The 18,502-nt window shown below is 37.0% G+C and overlaps 4 protein-coding genes across 5 annotated transcripts; 2 read left to right on the top strand and 2 right to left on the bottom strand.

Annotated features, from left to right (window-relative positions):
- Positions 1-104: 104 nt before the first annotated feature.
- On the top strand, positions 105-2,599 carry LOC140826366 (uncharacterized protein At1g65710-like). The gene is made up of 2 exons (XM_073188607.1): positions 105-1,344; positions 1,571-2,599. Exons 1-2 carry the CDS (start codon positions 331-333, stop codon positions 2,441-2,443), a joined length of 1,887 nt encoding a protein of 628 aa, XP_073044708.1. The 5' UTR covers positions 105-330; the 3' UTR covers positions 2,444-2,599.
- A 180-nt stretch (positions 2,600-2,779) lies between these two features.
- On the bottom strand, positions 2,780-3,848 carry LOC140828233 (NDR1/HIN1-like protein 6). Its single transcript, XM_073191219.1, has one exon. It carries the CDS (start codon positions 3,802-3,804, stop codon positions 3,037-3,039), a length of 768 nt encoding a protein of 255 aa, XP_073047320.1. The 5' UTR covers positions 3,805-3,848; the 3' UTR covers positions 2,780-3,036.
- Positions 3,849-7,910: 4,062 nt separating this feature from the next.
- Positions 7,911-10,480, top strand: LOC140826369 (protein ROOT PRIMORDIUM DEFECTIVE 1). Of its 2 annotated transcripts, none has more exons than XM_073188610.1 (2): positions 7,911-9,390; positions 9,831-10,480. In XM_073188610.1, exon 1 carries the CDS (start codon positions 7,958-7,960, stop codon positions 9,179-9,181), a length of 1,224 nt encoding a protein of 407 aa, XP_073044711.1. In that variant the 5' UTR covers positions 7,911-7,957; the 3' UTR covers positions 9,182-9,390; positions 9,831-10,480. The 2 variants fall into 2 exon arrangements, with proteins under 2 accessions (XP_073044711.1, XP_073044712.1); XM_073188611.1 differs by having other exon boundaries at positions 7,911-9,342.
- A 130-nt stretch (positions 10,481-10,610) lies between these two features.
- On the bottom strand, positions 10,611-16,024 carry LOC140826367 (probable metal-nicotianamine transporter YSL7). The gene is made up of 6 exons (XM_073188608.1): positions 15,512-16,024; positions 14,236-14,399; positions 12,509-12,606; positions 12,279-12,413; positions 11,988-12,177; positions 10,611-11,908 (listed from the first exon to the last, which is right to left on the bottom strand). The coding sequence occupies exons 1-6, from the start codon at positions 15,918-15,920 to the stop codon at positions 10,799-10,801; spliced, it is 2,106 nt and encodes a 701-aa protein (XP_073044709.1). The 5' UTR covers positions 15,921-16,024; the 3' UTR covers positions 10,611-10,798.
- Between the last annotated feature and the right edge of the window lie 2,478 nt (positions 16,025-18,502).

Raw genomic sequence — 18,502 nt, forward strand, 5'->3', positions numbered from 1 at the left:
TTATGATCCATAAAAAAAAACATTATGAAAGAAATCTGAGTCACGTGGCGTACTGAAATTGCAGTATGTGGTCCTAAATTTAATATTTTTCGGACAGAGAGGAGACATAATTTAAATATAACGGCTTGCCCGCTCGCTCTCCCCTGCCAAAATTTGAATTGGCTCTCTCTCCACAAAAAAGTTGAATTCGATGGATTTCTTGAACAGTGTACCTCTTTTTCTCCCTCTGTGCCTCTCTCATTCCCATTCTTTCCCAACCGTTTAATCTCCCGTTTCCGATCTGTTTTTGTGAATAATTGTGTCGTTTTCACCCCGGCCATCTGTGTAAAAATGGGTAGTTGTTTGAGCAAGAAGAGAGTTTGTGTTTCATCATCTTCTTCTTCCTCTATTGCGCATTCAAACCAGCCTGAAAGGTTCAAATCTAATACCCAATTGGAGAAGAACAAGGTAGAAGAAGAAACGGTGAAGAACGAAATTTTCATCATCAAACATAGGCAAAGCCGTGACAGATCTTTACAGAGTGATGCAGAAGGGAAGCGAGATGCAGAGAACGGTGAAGAATCGGGCGAAAAGTGTCGTAGTGTGAGTGGTAATTCTGGTGCGGGTAATGGAGTTGAGATTACTTCTGGAGGAGGAGGGGTGAGGACTTCCAGTTGTACGAAGGAAGAGCTGGACGCCATTTTGATACAGTGCGGCAGGCTCAGCCGGAGCTCCTCCACGGGGAAGGCGTATCTCTCTGAAAGTTGTGGGAAGAAGTACTCTGGATCGAAGAGAAGTTTTGATTTCGAAGCTGAGAGCGGTGGGGTTGAGGGTAATGGTGCTGACGTTGATGGAGATGAGCGTGATGGTGTGTCAGGCCCAGGGAGTGAGAGCCGTCGCCACCGCCACCGGAGTCGTCAGCCTAGTGGCCGGCGGAGGACACCCAGTAGGGAGAGGGAAAGGCGGGTGAGCAAATCTCCTGGTCGGAGATCTGATTCTCCAGCTCCTACCGGGGGGGCTAATTCATGCCCCTCCATTTCTGGTTCCAAGCCGGCGAAGATGGTCTCTGTACCCGCCACCGAGAAGAGCGGTAATGGATGCGCGGAACCCTATTTAGCTATGACCGTTAAAAGGATTCAAGTGAAGAGAAATGCTGGTGGGGATGGGGCTGTGCCTTCGAGAACCGCATCATCTCCTCGTACTCAATCCCCTGCAAGAATAAAGGCTTCAAACGAGAATCAGAATGTGAATCTTGGACAAGTCCAGCAGCCCTTGCCACTCAGCCGAAGCAATTCGAGGAAGGCAGAAATTTCCCCTTACAGGAAAAATCCCCTTAATGAGATTGACACCAACATTGTATTGCAGGTGAGCCTTTGTTTTAGTACCAAGTTGTTTGAAACTGTCTTGCATTTTTCATAGTAACGATTTTCAGTGTAATATCAAGTAGCAGTATCTGTTTAGAGAGTTTCTTGAAGCGGACTTAGGCAAGACAAGATTTTTGCAACTAAACTATATGAGAACATTGCAATTAACATAACAAATCTTCAGAAATACGTTGCGATGCATTTCTATAACTCGATCCATCTCGCAGACTCCTCAACGGAAGCAAAATGCTGACACCAACCAAGGGCCAGCTGAGAACAAGTTGAAAGGCAGCAACCCGACGAATTCAAACTGCAAAACCAAAAACGAAACACAGGTGAATGTGATTACTTCCGCAACTGAGGGTCTTCAACCTTTCCATTCGGTGATTAGAAGCAGATCATCTCGTTTATCCAGAGAACTAGATATCGACCCCGAAACGTTATCAAATCCTGTTGTAACATCCTACACTTCACTATTGCTAGAAGACATCCAAAATTTCCATCAAAAGAAAGCCCCTCCAGTGGCCTTTTCTCTCCCTCCCTGTGTGACTAAAGCCTGCTCTATTCTTGAAGCAGTTGCTGATCTCAACTCCACCACCACTTCCAATTTCTCCAGTACATTCTCCGAGGATTGGCAAAGAAATCCTGTGACTGAGCAGTTCAGTAAATGCAATGAAACCAACAAGCCCATTTCAAGAGGGGCGAGCCCTCTCATGGAATCTGAGGTGGCAGTCAATAATGATTTGATGGATCCTACCTTTCATAAATATGTTACAGTAGGGAGAGGTGCAGTAGATGTCGATGAATTTGAAGGGCAAGAATCCTCGGGCAGCAACAGCATTACCGGTCGACAAAACTGGATATCTCCTACTAGTTTGGAGCCTAATTCGGTTGACTCTACTGATCGTTGGGAATCTTCAAGGTCCGTTAAGAGACAGCGTGAAGTGAGGCATGCCGTGTCTGATTTGGGTCGAGATTCTAACGATTCAGGAAAAAGAACAAGCTCGAAGCAGAGGGAACCTGATAGTCAACGGTCCGGGATTGGACGTGGAAGGATTGGGTCCAGAGGAGCTCAAAAGGCAGCTGCTGCTGCAACCTAAACATGGGATTGTGAAGTTTTATGTCATTGTGTTTGTATTGATTGTTGCAAACTTGCAACCCTGCGCTTGTATTTTTTAGTTTCACCATATCTTTCTCTAGTTAAAGTTTGATTATCAATTTCAACCAATTGTTTATTTGCATAATGTCCAGTTCAAATATTTTGAAGTGTTGAATTTTATATTTTTCAAAAACTAGCCAGTTTGACGATAAAGTCCAATTCGAATAAAAAAATATCAATCCAAGTTTAAAGAATATTACTAACTTCGATAAGTATTTGCAAATTATATTGATTCAATATTGCATCAATGTTTTGGCAGTAATTGTAACATAAGAAAAACATAAATTTATGACATTATTATTATATTATTATTATTATTATTATTATTATTTATTAGCTTACTACAAGAGAGCATACGTTCCATTATTCCATGCATGTACACCATAAATTAAAAAAATACAACTCATATTTGCACCATCAGAAATCATAGTATTCAAATTTTTTAAAGAAATTATATATCATACAAATAACTTTAAAAAATATATATTTATTCATGGAAATATATTAGTCAAATGATAAATAATGAATTAAATACTAAACTCTGAATCTGAATTTGCAACTACTATTTCTAATTCTGATCACTTCACCTTCCCCGATACTGTGAACATCCCCCCTGCACTTCACCAAGAACTTCAATTTCATGAGCTTCAATCTTCCAAGCTTCAGCCTCACGGGAACTTTGGCCCGAAGATTCAAAGGGACGCTACCACTCTGCTGTGCAGCCTGCAACGACTGCAGCAAACCCGTGGCATTATCAGTTTGCCCCGCCAGAGTCAGGCTGAGCACGGTGGTGTTGCGGTGGCCTTGGTAAAACTCCGGCAGCGAACCTTCACACAGTTTTGTTCCTGTATACCAGACACTCAAATGGCTTCCACCCACGTAATATATGCCTATCTTTTTGTTCGGATTTATTGAGGTGATGTTGACGTTAAACGAAGAGGACAAGCTGTTGCTATTGGTGAGATTAAACTGGGTTATTCTCATGGAATCAGCTGAATATTTGGGTAGTTTTGGTTGGAAAACAAAGAATATGATTGCAGCCAAAATTCCAAGGAGTATGAGAAGGATTAGCAGAAGGGATATGGTCCAACAAAGGCACTTTTTGAAGCAACTGCGCCTTCTTCTTGGTGGTTTTGAAGGAGAATAGGGGATTGTGCGGCTGACAGGCGGCGGATATTGCCTCTCGGGATCACCACCGTCGGACCGGAAAGACCCTCGGGATACCAGCGGAGTGGTGGCTTTATTGGACGGCGCGACCGCGTCGGAATCTTGGAGTGGATGGACTCTTTGATGATCGGCCATTGTGTTTTGAGAGGAGAGAGCTAGCAAACTCGAAAGGTTTATATAAAGCAGAGTGGCGGTCTGTTTTTATTTATAGAAAATAATTTTTTTAAAAAATACACACACACACATATATTGGTGTTTAAAAATATATTTTACATATTCCGACATTATCGCTAATCTTATTTTAAATTTTCACACATCTCTAAAAAACTATGTCACTATATCATATATCATTAAAATTTTAAATTTACGTATATCACTAAATATGAATTATCAGATAAATTTCACATAATTTAATCATTATAGATTTTTTTTTGTTTTTCTAAAAAAAACTTGCAAAAAAACAAATTTCGTGACGTGACGGGCTAGAACTTCAATAAATTTTTTTATTAAAGTTATTTGGAGTGTCTGTTAAAAACCGGTGAAGGAAATTTCCTCTTATTAGTATTTTATTTATCGAAGACGAAAAAAATGTAAATATACGCGTAGATAAAGTCCATTATATGTAATGGTTTAGTTACCCTATCTTGACTTTTTAACAATTCGGGGTGGGTGAAGAGTCGCCATCTTTGAATTTTTGTATTCTTGAATAAGTCCAAATCATTATACGTCATTATTATAAATATAAAAACTCTTTTTATTTGTCATCTTTTTTTAAAAAAAAAATGCCAGTAACAAATTCACACACACATATATATATATATATATATATTTATAAATATATATATGTTTTTAATATGTTAAAAGATTAATTTTCACAACTTTATTTTTAAATAAAATCATATTGTGAAACCGTTGTCTCCGCCTATTACCGTATTGGTATATAATATGAATATATACAAAGATAATTAATACTTTTGAAACCTACACATAAATTTTATTTTATTTTATTAAAAAGCATTAAAGGACTACCTTTATTCAGTTCCGCCCTGGTAAAGAAATAAAAAAATTATTATAAAACAACACGTTATTGACTGTAACTAAAATAAACAAAAAACGGTCAGCCTAAGTTGACGAGGTTTTCTAGATCATTAATTTCGACAAACATTTGATTTATTATTTAGTTTCTTTTTAGAAGGAAAGGTGTATTTTCACATCTTAATTAGGCCAACATTGTGAACATGGAATTGGATTCAAGCAAAATTAATTTCTAAATCCAAAGAATTCAAACTATATTTCAAAATATTAGATGGGAAAGTACATGAAAATGCCGACTTGCCATAGCACAATCGAACAAGAAAGCCGAAGTCAATTGGTTATTATTCATCACGCTCACCTACACGTTACCAAATTGGTGGCAAAAAGTCGATATTTCTCCAATATCATAAAACACTGATGATTTTGGTCCTGCAAATACTTAGATTTAAACAAAAGTTCTAACTGGGAATTATGAGTAGGGAATTAATTTAGCAACAAATATTCAAATTTCAAATTATAATATCTATTTTACAATTTTCCATGCAGTTTTAACAACTTATATAAGAGAAGAACATGACGTTTTATCTCAAAAATCAAAATTTACCGACTCTTTTTAATACAAATAGCGCAAAAATCTTCAAAAAACTGACTTGCACTAACATGTCAAGCATGCGAAAAGCTTACATAAAATAAGCCAGATCTACGGATAATTTTATTTAATAATAACATACTGATGTTCAACGATCGTAATGTCATCATTTTTATGTTCACAAGAGATTGACTATCTTCGAAACAAGCTGATATATTTAACCAGATTTTAAACGTTAGAGATGAGCAAAGACTTGAGCACAGAAACGATTTTCTACCCTGCACATATCATATGTAAAATTTTATGATGTTATGTCATCCACTTATAAGTTGAACAAGTCTTCCGCAATAGCTTCCATTTGTTTGCGCTTTTTCTCCGATATTATAGATTCATAGTCGGCCTCACTAAAAATATTGATTTTCTTTGTATTCGGATTTAACTTTAGAAAGGACTAGAGAAGCAGAACGGAAGGAAGCATACTGATATGGATACTTTGCAAATGGAAAAAGGTTGTTGGAGATGTTACCCAATGGAACATCCGTCTAAAGTTCAGACCACAAGGATACAAAATAAAAAACCAATATTCTAAAATATGTACGAGGAAACATTTGACAAAACATGTTCATTTCAGTCAAGCAATTAATGACAGAGAAACCAGAGGTTTTCGACATACATTGAATTGCAGTTCAGGAGATCAAGTTCTATTAAGCTTTTTGTGTGCACCTAGCTATGTGTGGAAGTGCACCTAAAAATAATATGGGGAAGGAAGGGTGGGAAAAGAAGAAATAAAAGAGATGTGTTAGAGTTTGGGAACTGCTTAAAATAATTTGGATTAACAGAAACAACAAAGATCAAACATCAATCTAAAGTGTATTATATAAACTTAAGACTTGTATCCAATACCTTCCTGAAGAGTTTGAATTTATCGCAACACCATAAGTTGAAGAATGACGAGATAGGAGTGTATACTCTCTAGCAATTAGATCTTGGCTAAATATAATACCAAGATTCTCACTCTGGGCCTTTCTCAAAGCATCACCAACATTCCCATCCCTTGAAAAGGTGGCATCAATTAAGGGTATTGGACTTGGCAGCATCAGCATTAGAGTAGAACTATCAGGATCATCAATATGACGAGTAGAAGATTTGAATCCTTGGCTATCGTTGGCAATGGATTAGCCCACGACCGTGTTCTGACCACTGTTATGCCCAAAAGATTCTACATTGTGAACGGCATGTCCTGCTTGGCAATCACTTTCGGCTAATTCCACCTTGTGGATTGCTATCTTTTCTTCTCTTGAATTATCAGCAGACTCTATCAAATCAGCTATATACAGTGGATTTTCCGATACTGTCTCATCCGTGGAGCATGAAGATGTAGCCACCAGCACTGCATAAATACAATTATATCAGTAAATTAATTTTCTCCATCTCACGAACATCCAAGTTGCTCATTCAAAATTCTGAAAATCATGTGCTTCTTCAATTTATTCCAACACTTTGCCTCACATAAAAAATCAGACAAGGATGCTTGACAGTGTTGTCCCACGTAAAAAAAATCAGGACAAGGATGCTTGACCCAAAACCAAAAAACGAGGCTCTTACTGATAGACGCATTGATAAATCCTCGTTAGGTTTGTTAATCTACATTAGCTTATTTAGAAGAGAGGTTTAAGTCCTGATCTTGGCAAAAGAAAGACCAGGCAAATTAAAAAGCCTTGCACACTTTCTAAAGGTGTATCATATCACCAAGTTACAGTTCCTTGGTGAACTCAAGAGCAGCTAAGACAAAGCAGCTGGTAGTCGAGTAAGGTCAAGTACCACAAAGCTAAGACATTCTTGAGAAAAATGAAGCGTTGAACCTGAAACAACGCAGCATGCCTAGTTGAACTCGAAACAGGCTTAAATGCGTCTTTTGGTACAAGCTGAGTAGGGCAGCAGTACTCAGAAACTCTAAGAAGAGGCAAAGATCCTAACCATATTATACAAACGAAAAGAATAAAATGTTTTATACAAAGATTTTAAAAAAAATTACAATTGTTATTTTTGTACAAATATAAGTGCTCAAATTTAAGTTAATTTATTTCCCCGTAACAAATGGAATTTGTAAATGACATTTTCAAATTTCAACCAAGCGTTTGGTTTGAATTTTAAAACGAACGATACCTCATGAAATTGAATATATGTTTGATCACATTAATATTTTATTTAAGTTACTCAAATAAAATATATGTCTCGCAAAATTAATATATACGATTGTTTCACAAGAATTTTTGTGATATTTTTCTCACTTTTGGATATAATATTTGTGGATTATGAAAACTTTATATCTATACTATATACTGAATTATTAACTTATCCAAGTTGTTTTACAATTTTATCTTTTATAATATTTTTAAATTAATTTTGTTAGTGTGAGTTTATTTTATATATTTTCAATTTTTTTGGATTTTTTTTCTCTAACTTGCGTCTAATTTATTTTAAAGTTCAAAATGTTTCAATAAATTTTATATTAATTAACAATATCATATTATAAAAAAACAATGTATATTTTTTACACAAAAATTTAAAAAAAATATTAATATGACGTGTCATGCCACGAAACAGTGGGATTTCTAAACTGTGGTAGAGATACTTTGTCCCCACCCCCAGTCGGCCCAAAACATGGCCACTCAAATCATCAGAACGCTCCGCCACAAAACCACCGGTGCCAGTTTCCTCTTCCTCTTCCGCGCCAAAACCACCTCAGCGCAGTATGTAGCCTCGAGGCACCGAGACCCCACCTTCGAGAAGCTCATGGACAATTACAAGAATCTACTCAAAGTAGTGTCCATACAAGACCTCATTCTCTCCTCAACCTCTGCCCCGCCCTCCGTCTCCCTTGACTTCCTCTGCCGCCTCTCCCAATCCCTCCATCTCAATCGCGGCCCTGCAGCTTTCCTCCGAAAATATCCCCACATCTTCCGCATTTTCAACCACCCCACAAAGCTCCAACCTTTCTGCACTCTCACGCCTGCTGCGTTTCACCTCGTACGTCTAGAATCCGATTCCATTAAGAAATCAATGCCGCTTGCTGTCACCCGGTTGGTGAAGCTTCTATCCATGTCATTGACCAAAAGGCTGCCGCTTCGAGCCATTTTTAAGGTCTGGAGAGAACTGGGTCTCCCCGATGACTTTGAGGACTCCATCATTTCGACGAATTCTGACCTTTTTTCGCTTCAAGATGGTAATGAGATGAACACCCATGTCTTGATGCTTAATGCACATAAGGTGCATGATGAATGTCTAGTTCCTGCTATTGAGAACTGGAGGCTTGTGGAGTGCTGTAAAGAGGACTGTCGTCTGGATAGGACTGAGTTGAAGCACAGTTTCAATCATGGATTTCCGCCCGGGATGCGATTGAAGAAGGATTTTAAGGCTAAAATTAAGGAATGGCAGAGGTTGCCTTATATCGGTCCTTATGAGGAAATGGGGGTCAAAGAAATGCAGAAGAGGGTAACTATTAGTAGGAGGATGAAAATGGAAAAGAGAGCTGTGGGAATTGTGCATGAATTCTTGAGCTTGACTTTGGAGAAGATGGTGGAAGTGGAGAAGATCAGCCATTTTAGGAAGTGGTTTGGAATTGATTTGAATATGAGGGATTTGTTCCTTGATCATCCCGGGATTTTCTATCTGTCGACCAAAGGTAAAAGGCATACAGTGTTCTTGAGGGAGGCGTATGAGAGGGGATGCTTGATCGAGCCAAACCCTGTCTATGATATTCGAAGGAAACTTCTTGATCTTGTTGCTCGGGGGCGTCGTGGATGGAATGAAAACGATCACGAGTCAAACAGTGTGGAGTTTGGAGAAGGGGCTGGGGTGGAAGAAATGAACCATGATTCACGGTGATAAAATGGAATAAACTTAGCAAGAAAATCAATTCTCTTGTGTAGAAGCTGAATCTTGTGCGAAACATTTTCCACATAGCAAATTGTGTGCTAAAGTTAGCTAGAAATCGGGAATGCACATGAGTTATCAATCTGGAAAAACATGTATCGTGTTTCTTGCAGGTTGTGATTTCAGTTGTAGCTTAAACATTTATGCGATGGAAGTAAGAGGTAACTATGTTTCTACTTATATCGCCTTCCTGATCACGTTAGTCTTTTAAGTAAGGAATTGAAGTTTATGGATGATACTTTGTAACGAAAAAAGGATGATAGAAGGCCAATTGGAGACGAACCAAATTGTAATGAGTAACCTTTGTTCAACATATCCCAAATAGCAGTAGCCATATTTTCGATTAGAGTAGCTTAAAGTCGGTGGTTCACACAGTTTAGGACACTGGATCCCTGAAAAGAAATTTTGGATAATTGTTGCCAAGAGCTTGTGCAAGCCATCTTATCTTTTGTTCGAATCATTCACAGATTTTGAAATTTTGATCTTCCTGAGACATTCTTGCGCTTTCATAAGAACTCCACCAGCCTTGCTTCTCCTTTTATTGCAGTCATAATTGTTAATGTCATCATCGTTATCTGATGATCTCTTTTTCTTTCTGCAGCTCTTCAATGATGACTCTGTATACAAAAAGTAAACAAGAAAATCAACTCATATTATAGAATAATTCAAAGACGACGAAGGAGAAAGAGAGAGATTACAAGCAGTGGTGGGGGGAGAGCGAACCAGGAGATGGAGAAGTTAAATTAAGCAGCATAGATTGAGAACAAAATCTGAGATTAAAGGCTACAGTGTTCATTTTGAGGTAGTGAAACTTGCTTGGGTATTGAGTTTCTAAGATTTCCAATTCTCCCTTGCTGCATCTAAAACTGCCCTCTTGCAGTATCTCGCATTTCAGGATGTTCTCTCACACCGTATCTTAATCAAAAGCATATTTCCTAGACAAATGTTTGTAACTTAACTTCACTCCCACGTGACCATTATACTCCAGTTTTGTCAAAAGATGCGCCACGCCATTAATGCTCGTCTCTCAGAAATGTAGTTTCGGAGTGCACCTTTCGGCCAAAACGAACCAGCATTTTTAAAAAGCGTCACATACAACCGCAACTTGGATCTGAAACTGTTGAAAAGTTCGCTTATTGAGTCGTTTTCAAGTACCGAGTACTTTTTCTTTCAAAATAAAAAAGTAACGAGTATTCTTAGGCCAACAAATATCATTTCTTAGTTTCCGTCCCTAAGGTTTTAAAGCTCTCAACTTTTGGTATTTCATATCATATTGTACAAGAAATAGCTAGCATCCAACACATCCACAAGAAAGATGTATCTTCAACAAAATTTGCACATCCCATTGTACCGTGGTTTAAATATGTTACAGCACTTTCGGTTCACAAAAACCCACTGGATAAAATTTATATTTTCAGTACGACACAACTTAAATATCTAGGTAATAGTACAATGTAAATTTATATTTATGTAACCGTGAAATCGCAAGGGAAACCTGTGGATACAAAATACATGAAAGCTGAAGCACAGGGAACTGATTTAATCAGCTGCCTTTCCCAAGACAGCAAACTAATTACCCAAGAAAGTGTCAACCCTTGCATTATTTTTTCTTGACAAAAACTTCATACAAATCGGAGGCTTTACACCAGCCAAAGCTAAGATTGAACTGGGCAATGTCCAAATTCCATCTCCACATATCAATCCCGACGCCACTGCTGGTCCAAAGGCTAATGCCTTAGCCTTATCCACAGTCTCCCAGATGAAAAGAATCAAGCTCCCCACACACATATCAATGGTAAAATATGGTCCAAGATAGAAAGGAATCGCCATAGCCATTGGGATAGGAATAAACCTAGCCCATTTCGGCCCTACAATGTCTCTTAAGCCGTTGATGACTACAGCTCCTATAAAGAAAACGTAACAAAGCGTGAGACAGTGCTTCGGCAGGGATGAAAACCCCTCAACTCCCAAGATAGCGATGCCACGGAAGATAGTCGCGTTCGGTGCTGGATATTGTGAGCCAAAGGTGCCCAGGTCGGGGAACGCCTTGTAGAATATCCAAAACACGCATGGTGCAACGATACAACCAATAGCAGTCCCAATCACCTGGCTCACAAACATGGACCTGGGAGAGGCGAGAGTCATGTATCCGGTCTTAAAATCTTGTGTGAGGTCTGATGCAGTGGAGACTATATTCATCATGACTCCAGAAGCAGCTAGGCCGGCAAGAACTCCCCCATGGGAGGCTCCAGCCCATGCCCCAATAACGAATATGGCCAACTTTCCATAGGTCGATACTAGAGACCAATCGGTGAGTCCAGTTCCGTACGCATTGCAAAAAGCTAATGTCGGTGCAAATATATACATGACAACTATATAGTACCATTTGAGAGGATGGAAAATGTGTGGAAGAGTTGCCGTAGAGATCATGGCAAAAATGGTGTATCCAGAAATGGCGACCCATGTGGGAATTTTGTCCTTGAGGAAAAGTCGGGTCCGACGTTCATCATCATAGGATACTGAAGGAGTATTTGGAGGAGATGAATTGGAACCAACTGGGATAGCTGAGCCTGTATTTTTATCACGGATTTGATGGTACAACCCAAGTAAAGTACTTCCTAGGACCTTGACGAAGTTGTACAGGCCATCACCTAGGATCATGGCTATGGCAATGAAGACCTGTGAAAGAATCACAAAAGGTTTTATATATATAGGTCATCCAAACGTTCCAAGATTTAGTTTAGTGTATCTAACATACCCGGTAACCTTGAATGCCATGGAGATTACCAGACGGCAATGTTGCTGAGTACCAATCACCTTTCCTTTTCTCTATGAGGGGCCACATTATACCCCACGAGAGAATGGCTCCGACTAGTAAAGATATATTGATCAAATACGGACATATCATTCCGACACCAACATATGTTGCTGAGAAATCGAAGTAGAACCTGGTTTTTTATCAACAAAATTAGAAGGCTTAAACTAATACCGAGGACAAAAAGATTGCAAATTTAACTACATGATGTTAGTCAATATTGGCCATCTTTACTTGTTATGGTAGGCTTTAAGACCGAAAGTTGGAAATTCAACGAATCCGCAGCCATCTCCCGCAGTGAAAAACCATTGAAAGAAGCCCCACAAGAAGCTGAAAGTGAAGAATTTCCCCAAGGATCTTACTTTTTTCCTGGAGGCAAGCAATGCAGTTTAAATTTTGAAGACTTGTGCATTCAAATACTATTTTCCAAACAAGGTTTATGGTGAGAGTATGATGGAGCTCACTTTGCTAACTTGGCTCCCTGAGGAGTGTGGAAGCTGTTGATTAAATGACCAGTAGCCGTCCCACTTGGGTATGTCAGTTTGAAGTCTATGATCATGATCTGAAAACCATTTAAAACATAGATTCAGATTCTGCATGAGTTCAAAATTAAGTGGAAAAATTGAAAGCGTTATACATCTCTACAGGACGCGTATGGGAGAGTTTGTCCCCAAAAACTGGTCTCAGTTTGAAGAATCCCTCACAATTTGTTGGGGAATGACATAGGACATGTAACAGCTGTAACATCAACAAATATTAGACATTCATAGGTTTATTATTTGGCTATTGGCACATGGGAAATTACTCACTCGGGATCAGCAGAGTTATGTTATTGACAATACATATTAGCTTTGTAAAGTGACCGACGAAACATCGGATCATTGTTCTTTCAATGCAAAATGTCGGTAAATATTTGGAACTCTTTGCGTGAATGGTTGGGTATGCAGAAGAACATGGGCTCTGTTACTGCAATTGCCCGAGACTTTCAGAGGAGTATACAGTGGTGGATCCAATCTAACAAAAATGAGAGTTATAGCATTGGCAGCATGTGTGTATCATGTGTGTAATATAAGATTCAGAGCTTTGTTTGAAGGCGAATCACCGGACATTTCAAGTACTGTTATGAAAATCGAGGTACTTACATCACGTTGGAATTATTGCAATGACATATTTGTTTGATTTTATATCTCTTGGTTGATACTCGAATCATGTTCGATTCCAGAGTATGCCCTATGTAGTTGTATTGAGTCCCGAGGTATGCCTCGTATGTACGTGCTGGATCATGGTGCAATTTGAGGTTCACTAGCTACCCCATTGGGCGTTCCTTGTTATGATGTTCGTGTGTGAATGTATAGTTTTTGTTGTGTTGACTTGCTCCTACTGTCCTGACATGAGCTATCTGACCAGGGGAAAGCAGACTAGCCTATGTTCTTGATCTCAGTTTACTGGAAGTGTGGAGTTGTGCTGTGATTTTAAGGATTTACAAACCTGCTGCCACTTAGATTGTCATGTTGATGTGTCATCATCATAGTTGTCAAGGGCACAAGGCGCACCGAGGCGCACAAGGGCTCTGGAGCCTGAGGCGAAGGCGCAAGGCGAGGCGCGCGCCTTACCGAAGCAAGGCGCACATTTTTAATTTTTTTTAAAAATATATTTATCTTAGAATAATATATTAAAATATGAAATAATTAAGTCACAATGTCACACAAAACAACAAATAATTAATAAGTTCATAACAATAAGTAACACAATTAAAATTCTTCAATCATCCTTAGAAGTTACGTTTGGGGTTGGTTTGGGCTTTTACATTTTAAGTTACTATTAAAAAAAAACAGAGAAGTGCATTTCGAATGCAGTTCTGATTGTTTTTTAAAAAAGCACTCGGGTGCCTAGCGCCCCGAGAGCCTTTCAGGCGACCGAGGCGAGCGCCTGCGAGCTTGTGAATTTGCGCCTGGATAGGCACACCATGCGCATCTCGCTCAGGTCGAGAACGCTCAGCCTTGACACTCATTACCTGATTTGATATTTGGTTAGGATATTAAGCTTGCTTTTGATTTTATTGTTAGTCAGCAATGCGTTGTCATTTTTTTTAGGACGTCTAGTGTACTCGTAAAAACTTTATTTTCTTTTCAATGAAATCATTTTATTGAAAAAAAGAAAAAAAGTATGGAGTTGGAGAGAACGTGCAGACCTTACGGAGTGGCACCACAGAAAAGAGTCCCAGAAAGCTAACCACAAAAAGGAATCCAATCATCCATGTGAGGGCTGGATTCTTGGTATTTTGTGAGTCATTAGCTTCAGTAGAAGTTTTGGCAATAGCTTCACTCATACCCAACAGATAGCTTCCAAAGCCTCCTGTACAAATTTAATTGATAGAAGTTAGTTCATTCAGAAGCTGCAAAACAATGAACATTCTGATATATAATAATTATTATTATAATAATAATAAATAAATAAATGTCTCTAAAGAATGTCCGAGATAGTGGAATAGACGGACATTTGATAATTGTTAGTAATTCGATTTTCCCAAGCAACACATTCTCTAACGAACGTGTCATACATATCTTGCACAGTATAATTTATCTAGCTAACGTTTGCAAATTCCCAAGATATAAAAAATAAATAAAAATAATACTACCCTCTTCAAATATAAATGCCACATTTTTTAAAAAAATAAATTAAAAAATTCTGTGTAAATTTTTGTTTTTAATAATTTTTAAATTTGTGTAAAAATGTGTGCCTAAACAGTAAATATTCAGAACGAGAGAGCAATAAAAAAAAATATTCGCGAAGGAGAGATTCTATGACAATCATGGCAAAAAGAATCGACTTTGGAGTTATCCGAAGCCTACAAATTGGACTTGTCACAATACAGGGGTTGTAATCATCTTTAAATTCAATTTTGAAAATCCATATCCAGAAGGAATATTCAATGGGAAAAATTAATGTGAATCAACGATGGTATGTTAGTCATTTTGGATTTTGATTTTTAAATCATCAAATTTTAGTTTTAATCATGTTTTTTTTTTTGTATTTTTAGTTTTCATTAGACACATCAGAAAAAATACTCAAATTGTCAAAAAAAAAAAAAAACCATCCAATGGATTAAAATTAAAATTTGACAAAAAATATGAATAAAATTGCAATGAAAACAAAATTATTTTTATCATGCTAAATTAATTGTTTTTCCTAAGAAGAGATGGCTAAATTATAAGTTAACTCCATTATTGTGCGTCAACTAAAAAAGTCTTCCAACTAGGCATTCGTTTGTGATTGTTACACGCCGATGAAATAACATTGAAACCTCTAAATTTATTTATCTTTCATACGCACAAAATTCTAAAAATATATATATATATATACTAAAGCATATATTTTCTCAATTTTGCAAAAATTTTAGAGCAACAACGGAAAATCATCCTAGAAAGATTTAGTGCGAGTGAGTTTAACAGTGTAAGGATCAGTACCGCTGAAGGCTATGCCAGAGGAAGCTACAACACAGGTCTGAATCACAGTATTCTCCTGCCTCGTAAATGGCTGCTTGAGGAGTCCATATTTCTCCAGAAACTTGGTCCAAATTTTCACGAAGAAGAACCCCAAAAGCCCCGCCGATACATTGAGCGAAGGGATGATTCCTGTGGTCAGATTCAGCTTCATCACTATGAATGTGAAGAGAACACTCAGAACAAAGCTCGCAAAGAAGGCCCTGAAGGTGAGCTGCTTCTGCCATGGCGGTACCTCTTTGCTCTCGAACGACTTCTCTACTGACTGATCCTCTTCTTTTTCCACGGTTTCTTCGCCGTGATCATCGGCGCAGACGATATCATGGGCTTTTTCGGGCTTCCGATTGTTGATGCTCGTGGAATTATGATCCATTTGAGTGTGTGGATCGATCTTTTTGTTTGTGTTGTAGAGATGATATGTTATCTACGAGTTGTGGGTAACAGAGATGACTTCATCTATATATATTGATATGACAATGGCATATTATGTTGAATTATTGCATATATGTATAATTCATGAAATATAGTTTTAGGATTAAGTCTCATGTAAGACCGTCACACGGATCATAATCTGTGAGACGGGTCAATCCTACTCATATTCACAATAAAAATTAATATTCTTAGCATAAAAAGTAATATTTTTTCATGGATGACCCAAATAAGAGATTCGCCTCACAAATACGACCCGTAAGACCGTCTCACACAAGTTTTTGCCTAGTTTTAGATTGGGTTTTATTTGAGACCGTCTCATGGATACCAATATGTGAGACGGGTCAACCCTACCCATATTCACAATAAAAAGTAATACTCTTAGCATAAAAACTTTTACTTTTTCATGGATAACCCAAATAAGATATATGTCTCACAAATTCGACTCGTGAGATCGTCTCACACAAGTTTTTGTCATAACCTTATATACTATTTTTAAAAAATCAAGCATATTTATTTCATTAAATATTATTTCTTAAGTAAAAGATTATTCGTTTTTTTTTTTTTTTTGTGCAAGACCCACAAAGATTATCAACCAAATTTGCACAATAATTTTTACAATATAAAATTTCATTTATCAAAGTCTCGTGATAAATTCAATATAAAATCTTATAAAATAATAACAAAATATCATGTTATAATTATTATGAATATCGATATAAGATATATTTGTTGTAAATATAATATTATTTCTATAAATTTTATATATGATATTACAAGTCAAAGTTTTCATTGTTGAAGTTTCAAATGCTTATTGATTTTTGAAGTAGGAGATTTTTCGTTTGTTTGACGGGACGCACCCGGGTTGACGGCAACTCTATAAATTTTATATCGTACTACCATTCAGTATATATTATATTATATATTATATACACATACATATATATATATATATATATGTATATTCTTTCTAAAAAAAATAGAAGGTGTTTGTTTATTATATAATTTAAAAAATTACGGTTTAATTTTTTTTTATAAAAATATACTAAAATTTTATGTTTTGAAAATTTATTTCCACATTTGTCATTGTCACCCACCCAATTCTTTGATGGCTAGGATTCTCAAATTTATTAAAACCGGACCCATTTTCATACCAATCGAACTGACCAAATTGCTTATCAAATCGATTAAGCCGAATTGATTTTTTTTTTATCAAAAAAAAAACTAAGCTTTTCAAATTAATCATCTTACCCAACATTTTTGTCATAATTTTATTGATGCTTCGACTTTCCACAAGTAAGAGAACGCTGCTCCAGCTTTAATTGAATTCATAAATCACTATGAAGCAGTAAGTCATTAAGCAGAAACCTTTTTCCTTTTCAAAAACAGAAATCAAATAGTTAATCTGATATTATCAATTGCATTAAGAAGTTAACACACACACACACAATTGGTCCATAACAGTTTTCTCTTCCAAATTTGGATATTCCAAAGATGTACATGAAAATTGAAAACCTTGGCATGAATTGGAGCTACATCACAACCTAAATCGAGAAGATATTTTCTTGAAGAAAAAATGATCAACAGACCGTAGACAGTGAAGAGAAATCAACATTACAAAAATTTACTTTTCAAGTATCGATTATATCTCCCTTGATTGAAAAGTTAGGACAATCGTAAAAAGATATTAAAACGATCTATATATTGCTGACAAATGATGACGTCAAGATGAAGATAAAGTTTGGGTTTAGGACAAGCTAACAAATTAGTTTTCTTATTGGACGTTGGTTCATGACCTATAAAATTGGGTATTGTTTAAAGCCCAACACAAAAAAAAGAATACTTGAATGTTAAAGTCACCCTAATAGATATTAACTCTTTTTTTAATATATAAATATATCTATATAATCAGTTTGACCAATTTTTTAAATTCAAAACCGGAATCGAACCGATTAAATCGAAATGACCTATTTTATTTTTTTAAAATACAATCTACTGATTTAACCAAGTTTTTATTTTATTTTATTCGATTGGGTTAAACCGAGAAGACAGTTGGGTGAGGTTTAGGTTTGAAATATTATATGTTATTTTTGTGGGTATTGCTCACAATCATTCACATTTTATCACGTGTCAATAGTTTTTTTCGTTGTTTGAATCTAAATCATAATTGAAATTTAGATTATCACATATCATTTGTCTGATAGGACAGTGTCCTTACAGACATCATCGAATGAACCGGTTTAGGGATGGGCACAACATCCTGGCAAGGTCAGATCCTTGGATTCCTTGTCGTCGTCCGTCTTGCAAAAACTCTTTCAGTTCAATATCGGATCCGAATGCTAAAGTGGCTTGTTTAATCACACCCTCCGGTGCATGGATGAACATGGGGTGTGATAGCTCTTTACACCTCGTGAAGCCGAAGCAATTCTGTATATTACTCTGAACCGTCGAGGATGCGCTGATCGTAGATTTTGACAGGGGACTCAAAATTGTATGTATACTGTCAAAGCTGGCTATATTTTTTAG

The sequence above is a fragment of the Primulina eburnea genome, chromosome 3 (assembly GCF_022965805.1).
Source record: "Primulina eburnea isolate SZY01 chromosome 3, ASM2296580v1, whole genome shotgun sequence".
Taxonomy (NCBI): Eukaryota; Viridiplantae; Streptophyta; class Magnoliopsida; order Lamiales; family Gesneriaceae; genus Primulina; species Primulina eburnea.

Bases quoted from the DNA above. Each gene is read 5' to 3' on its own strand.
- LOC140826369 (XM_073188610.1), top strand. From the start codon at position 7,958: ATGGCCACTCAAATCATCAGAACGCTCCGCCACAAAACCACCGGTGCC.
- LOC140826367 (XM_073188608.1), bottom strand. From the start codon at position 15,920: ATGGATCATAATTCCACGAGCATCAACAATCGGAAGCCCGAAAAAGCC. The intron at 12,414-12,508 runs GTGAGCTCCATC...GCTTGCCTCCAG, and splicing joins CAGGGAGCCAAGTTAGCAAA to GAAAAAAGTAAGATCCTTGG. The intron at 12,178-12,278 runs GTAAAGATGGCC...ATAAAAAACCAG, and splicing joins CTTAAAGCCTACCATAACAA to GTTCTACTTCGATTTCTCAG.
- LOC140826366 (XM_073188607.1), top strand. From the start codon at position 331: ATGGGTAGTTGTTTGAGCAAGAAGAGAGTTTGTGTTTCATCATCTTCT. The intron at 1,345-1,570 runs GTGAGCCTTTGT...TCCATCTCGCAG, and splicing joins ACACCAACATTGTATTGCAG to ACTCCTCAACGGAAGCAAAA.
- LOC140828233 (XM_073191219.1), bottom strand. From the start codon at position 3,804: ATGGCCGATCATCAAAGAGTCCATCCACTCCAAGATTCCGACGCGGTC.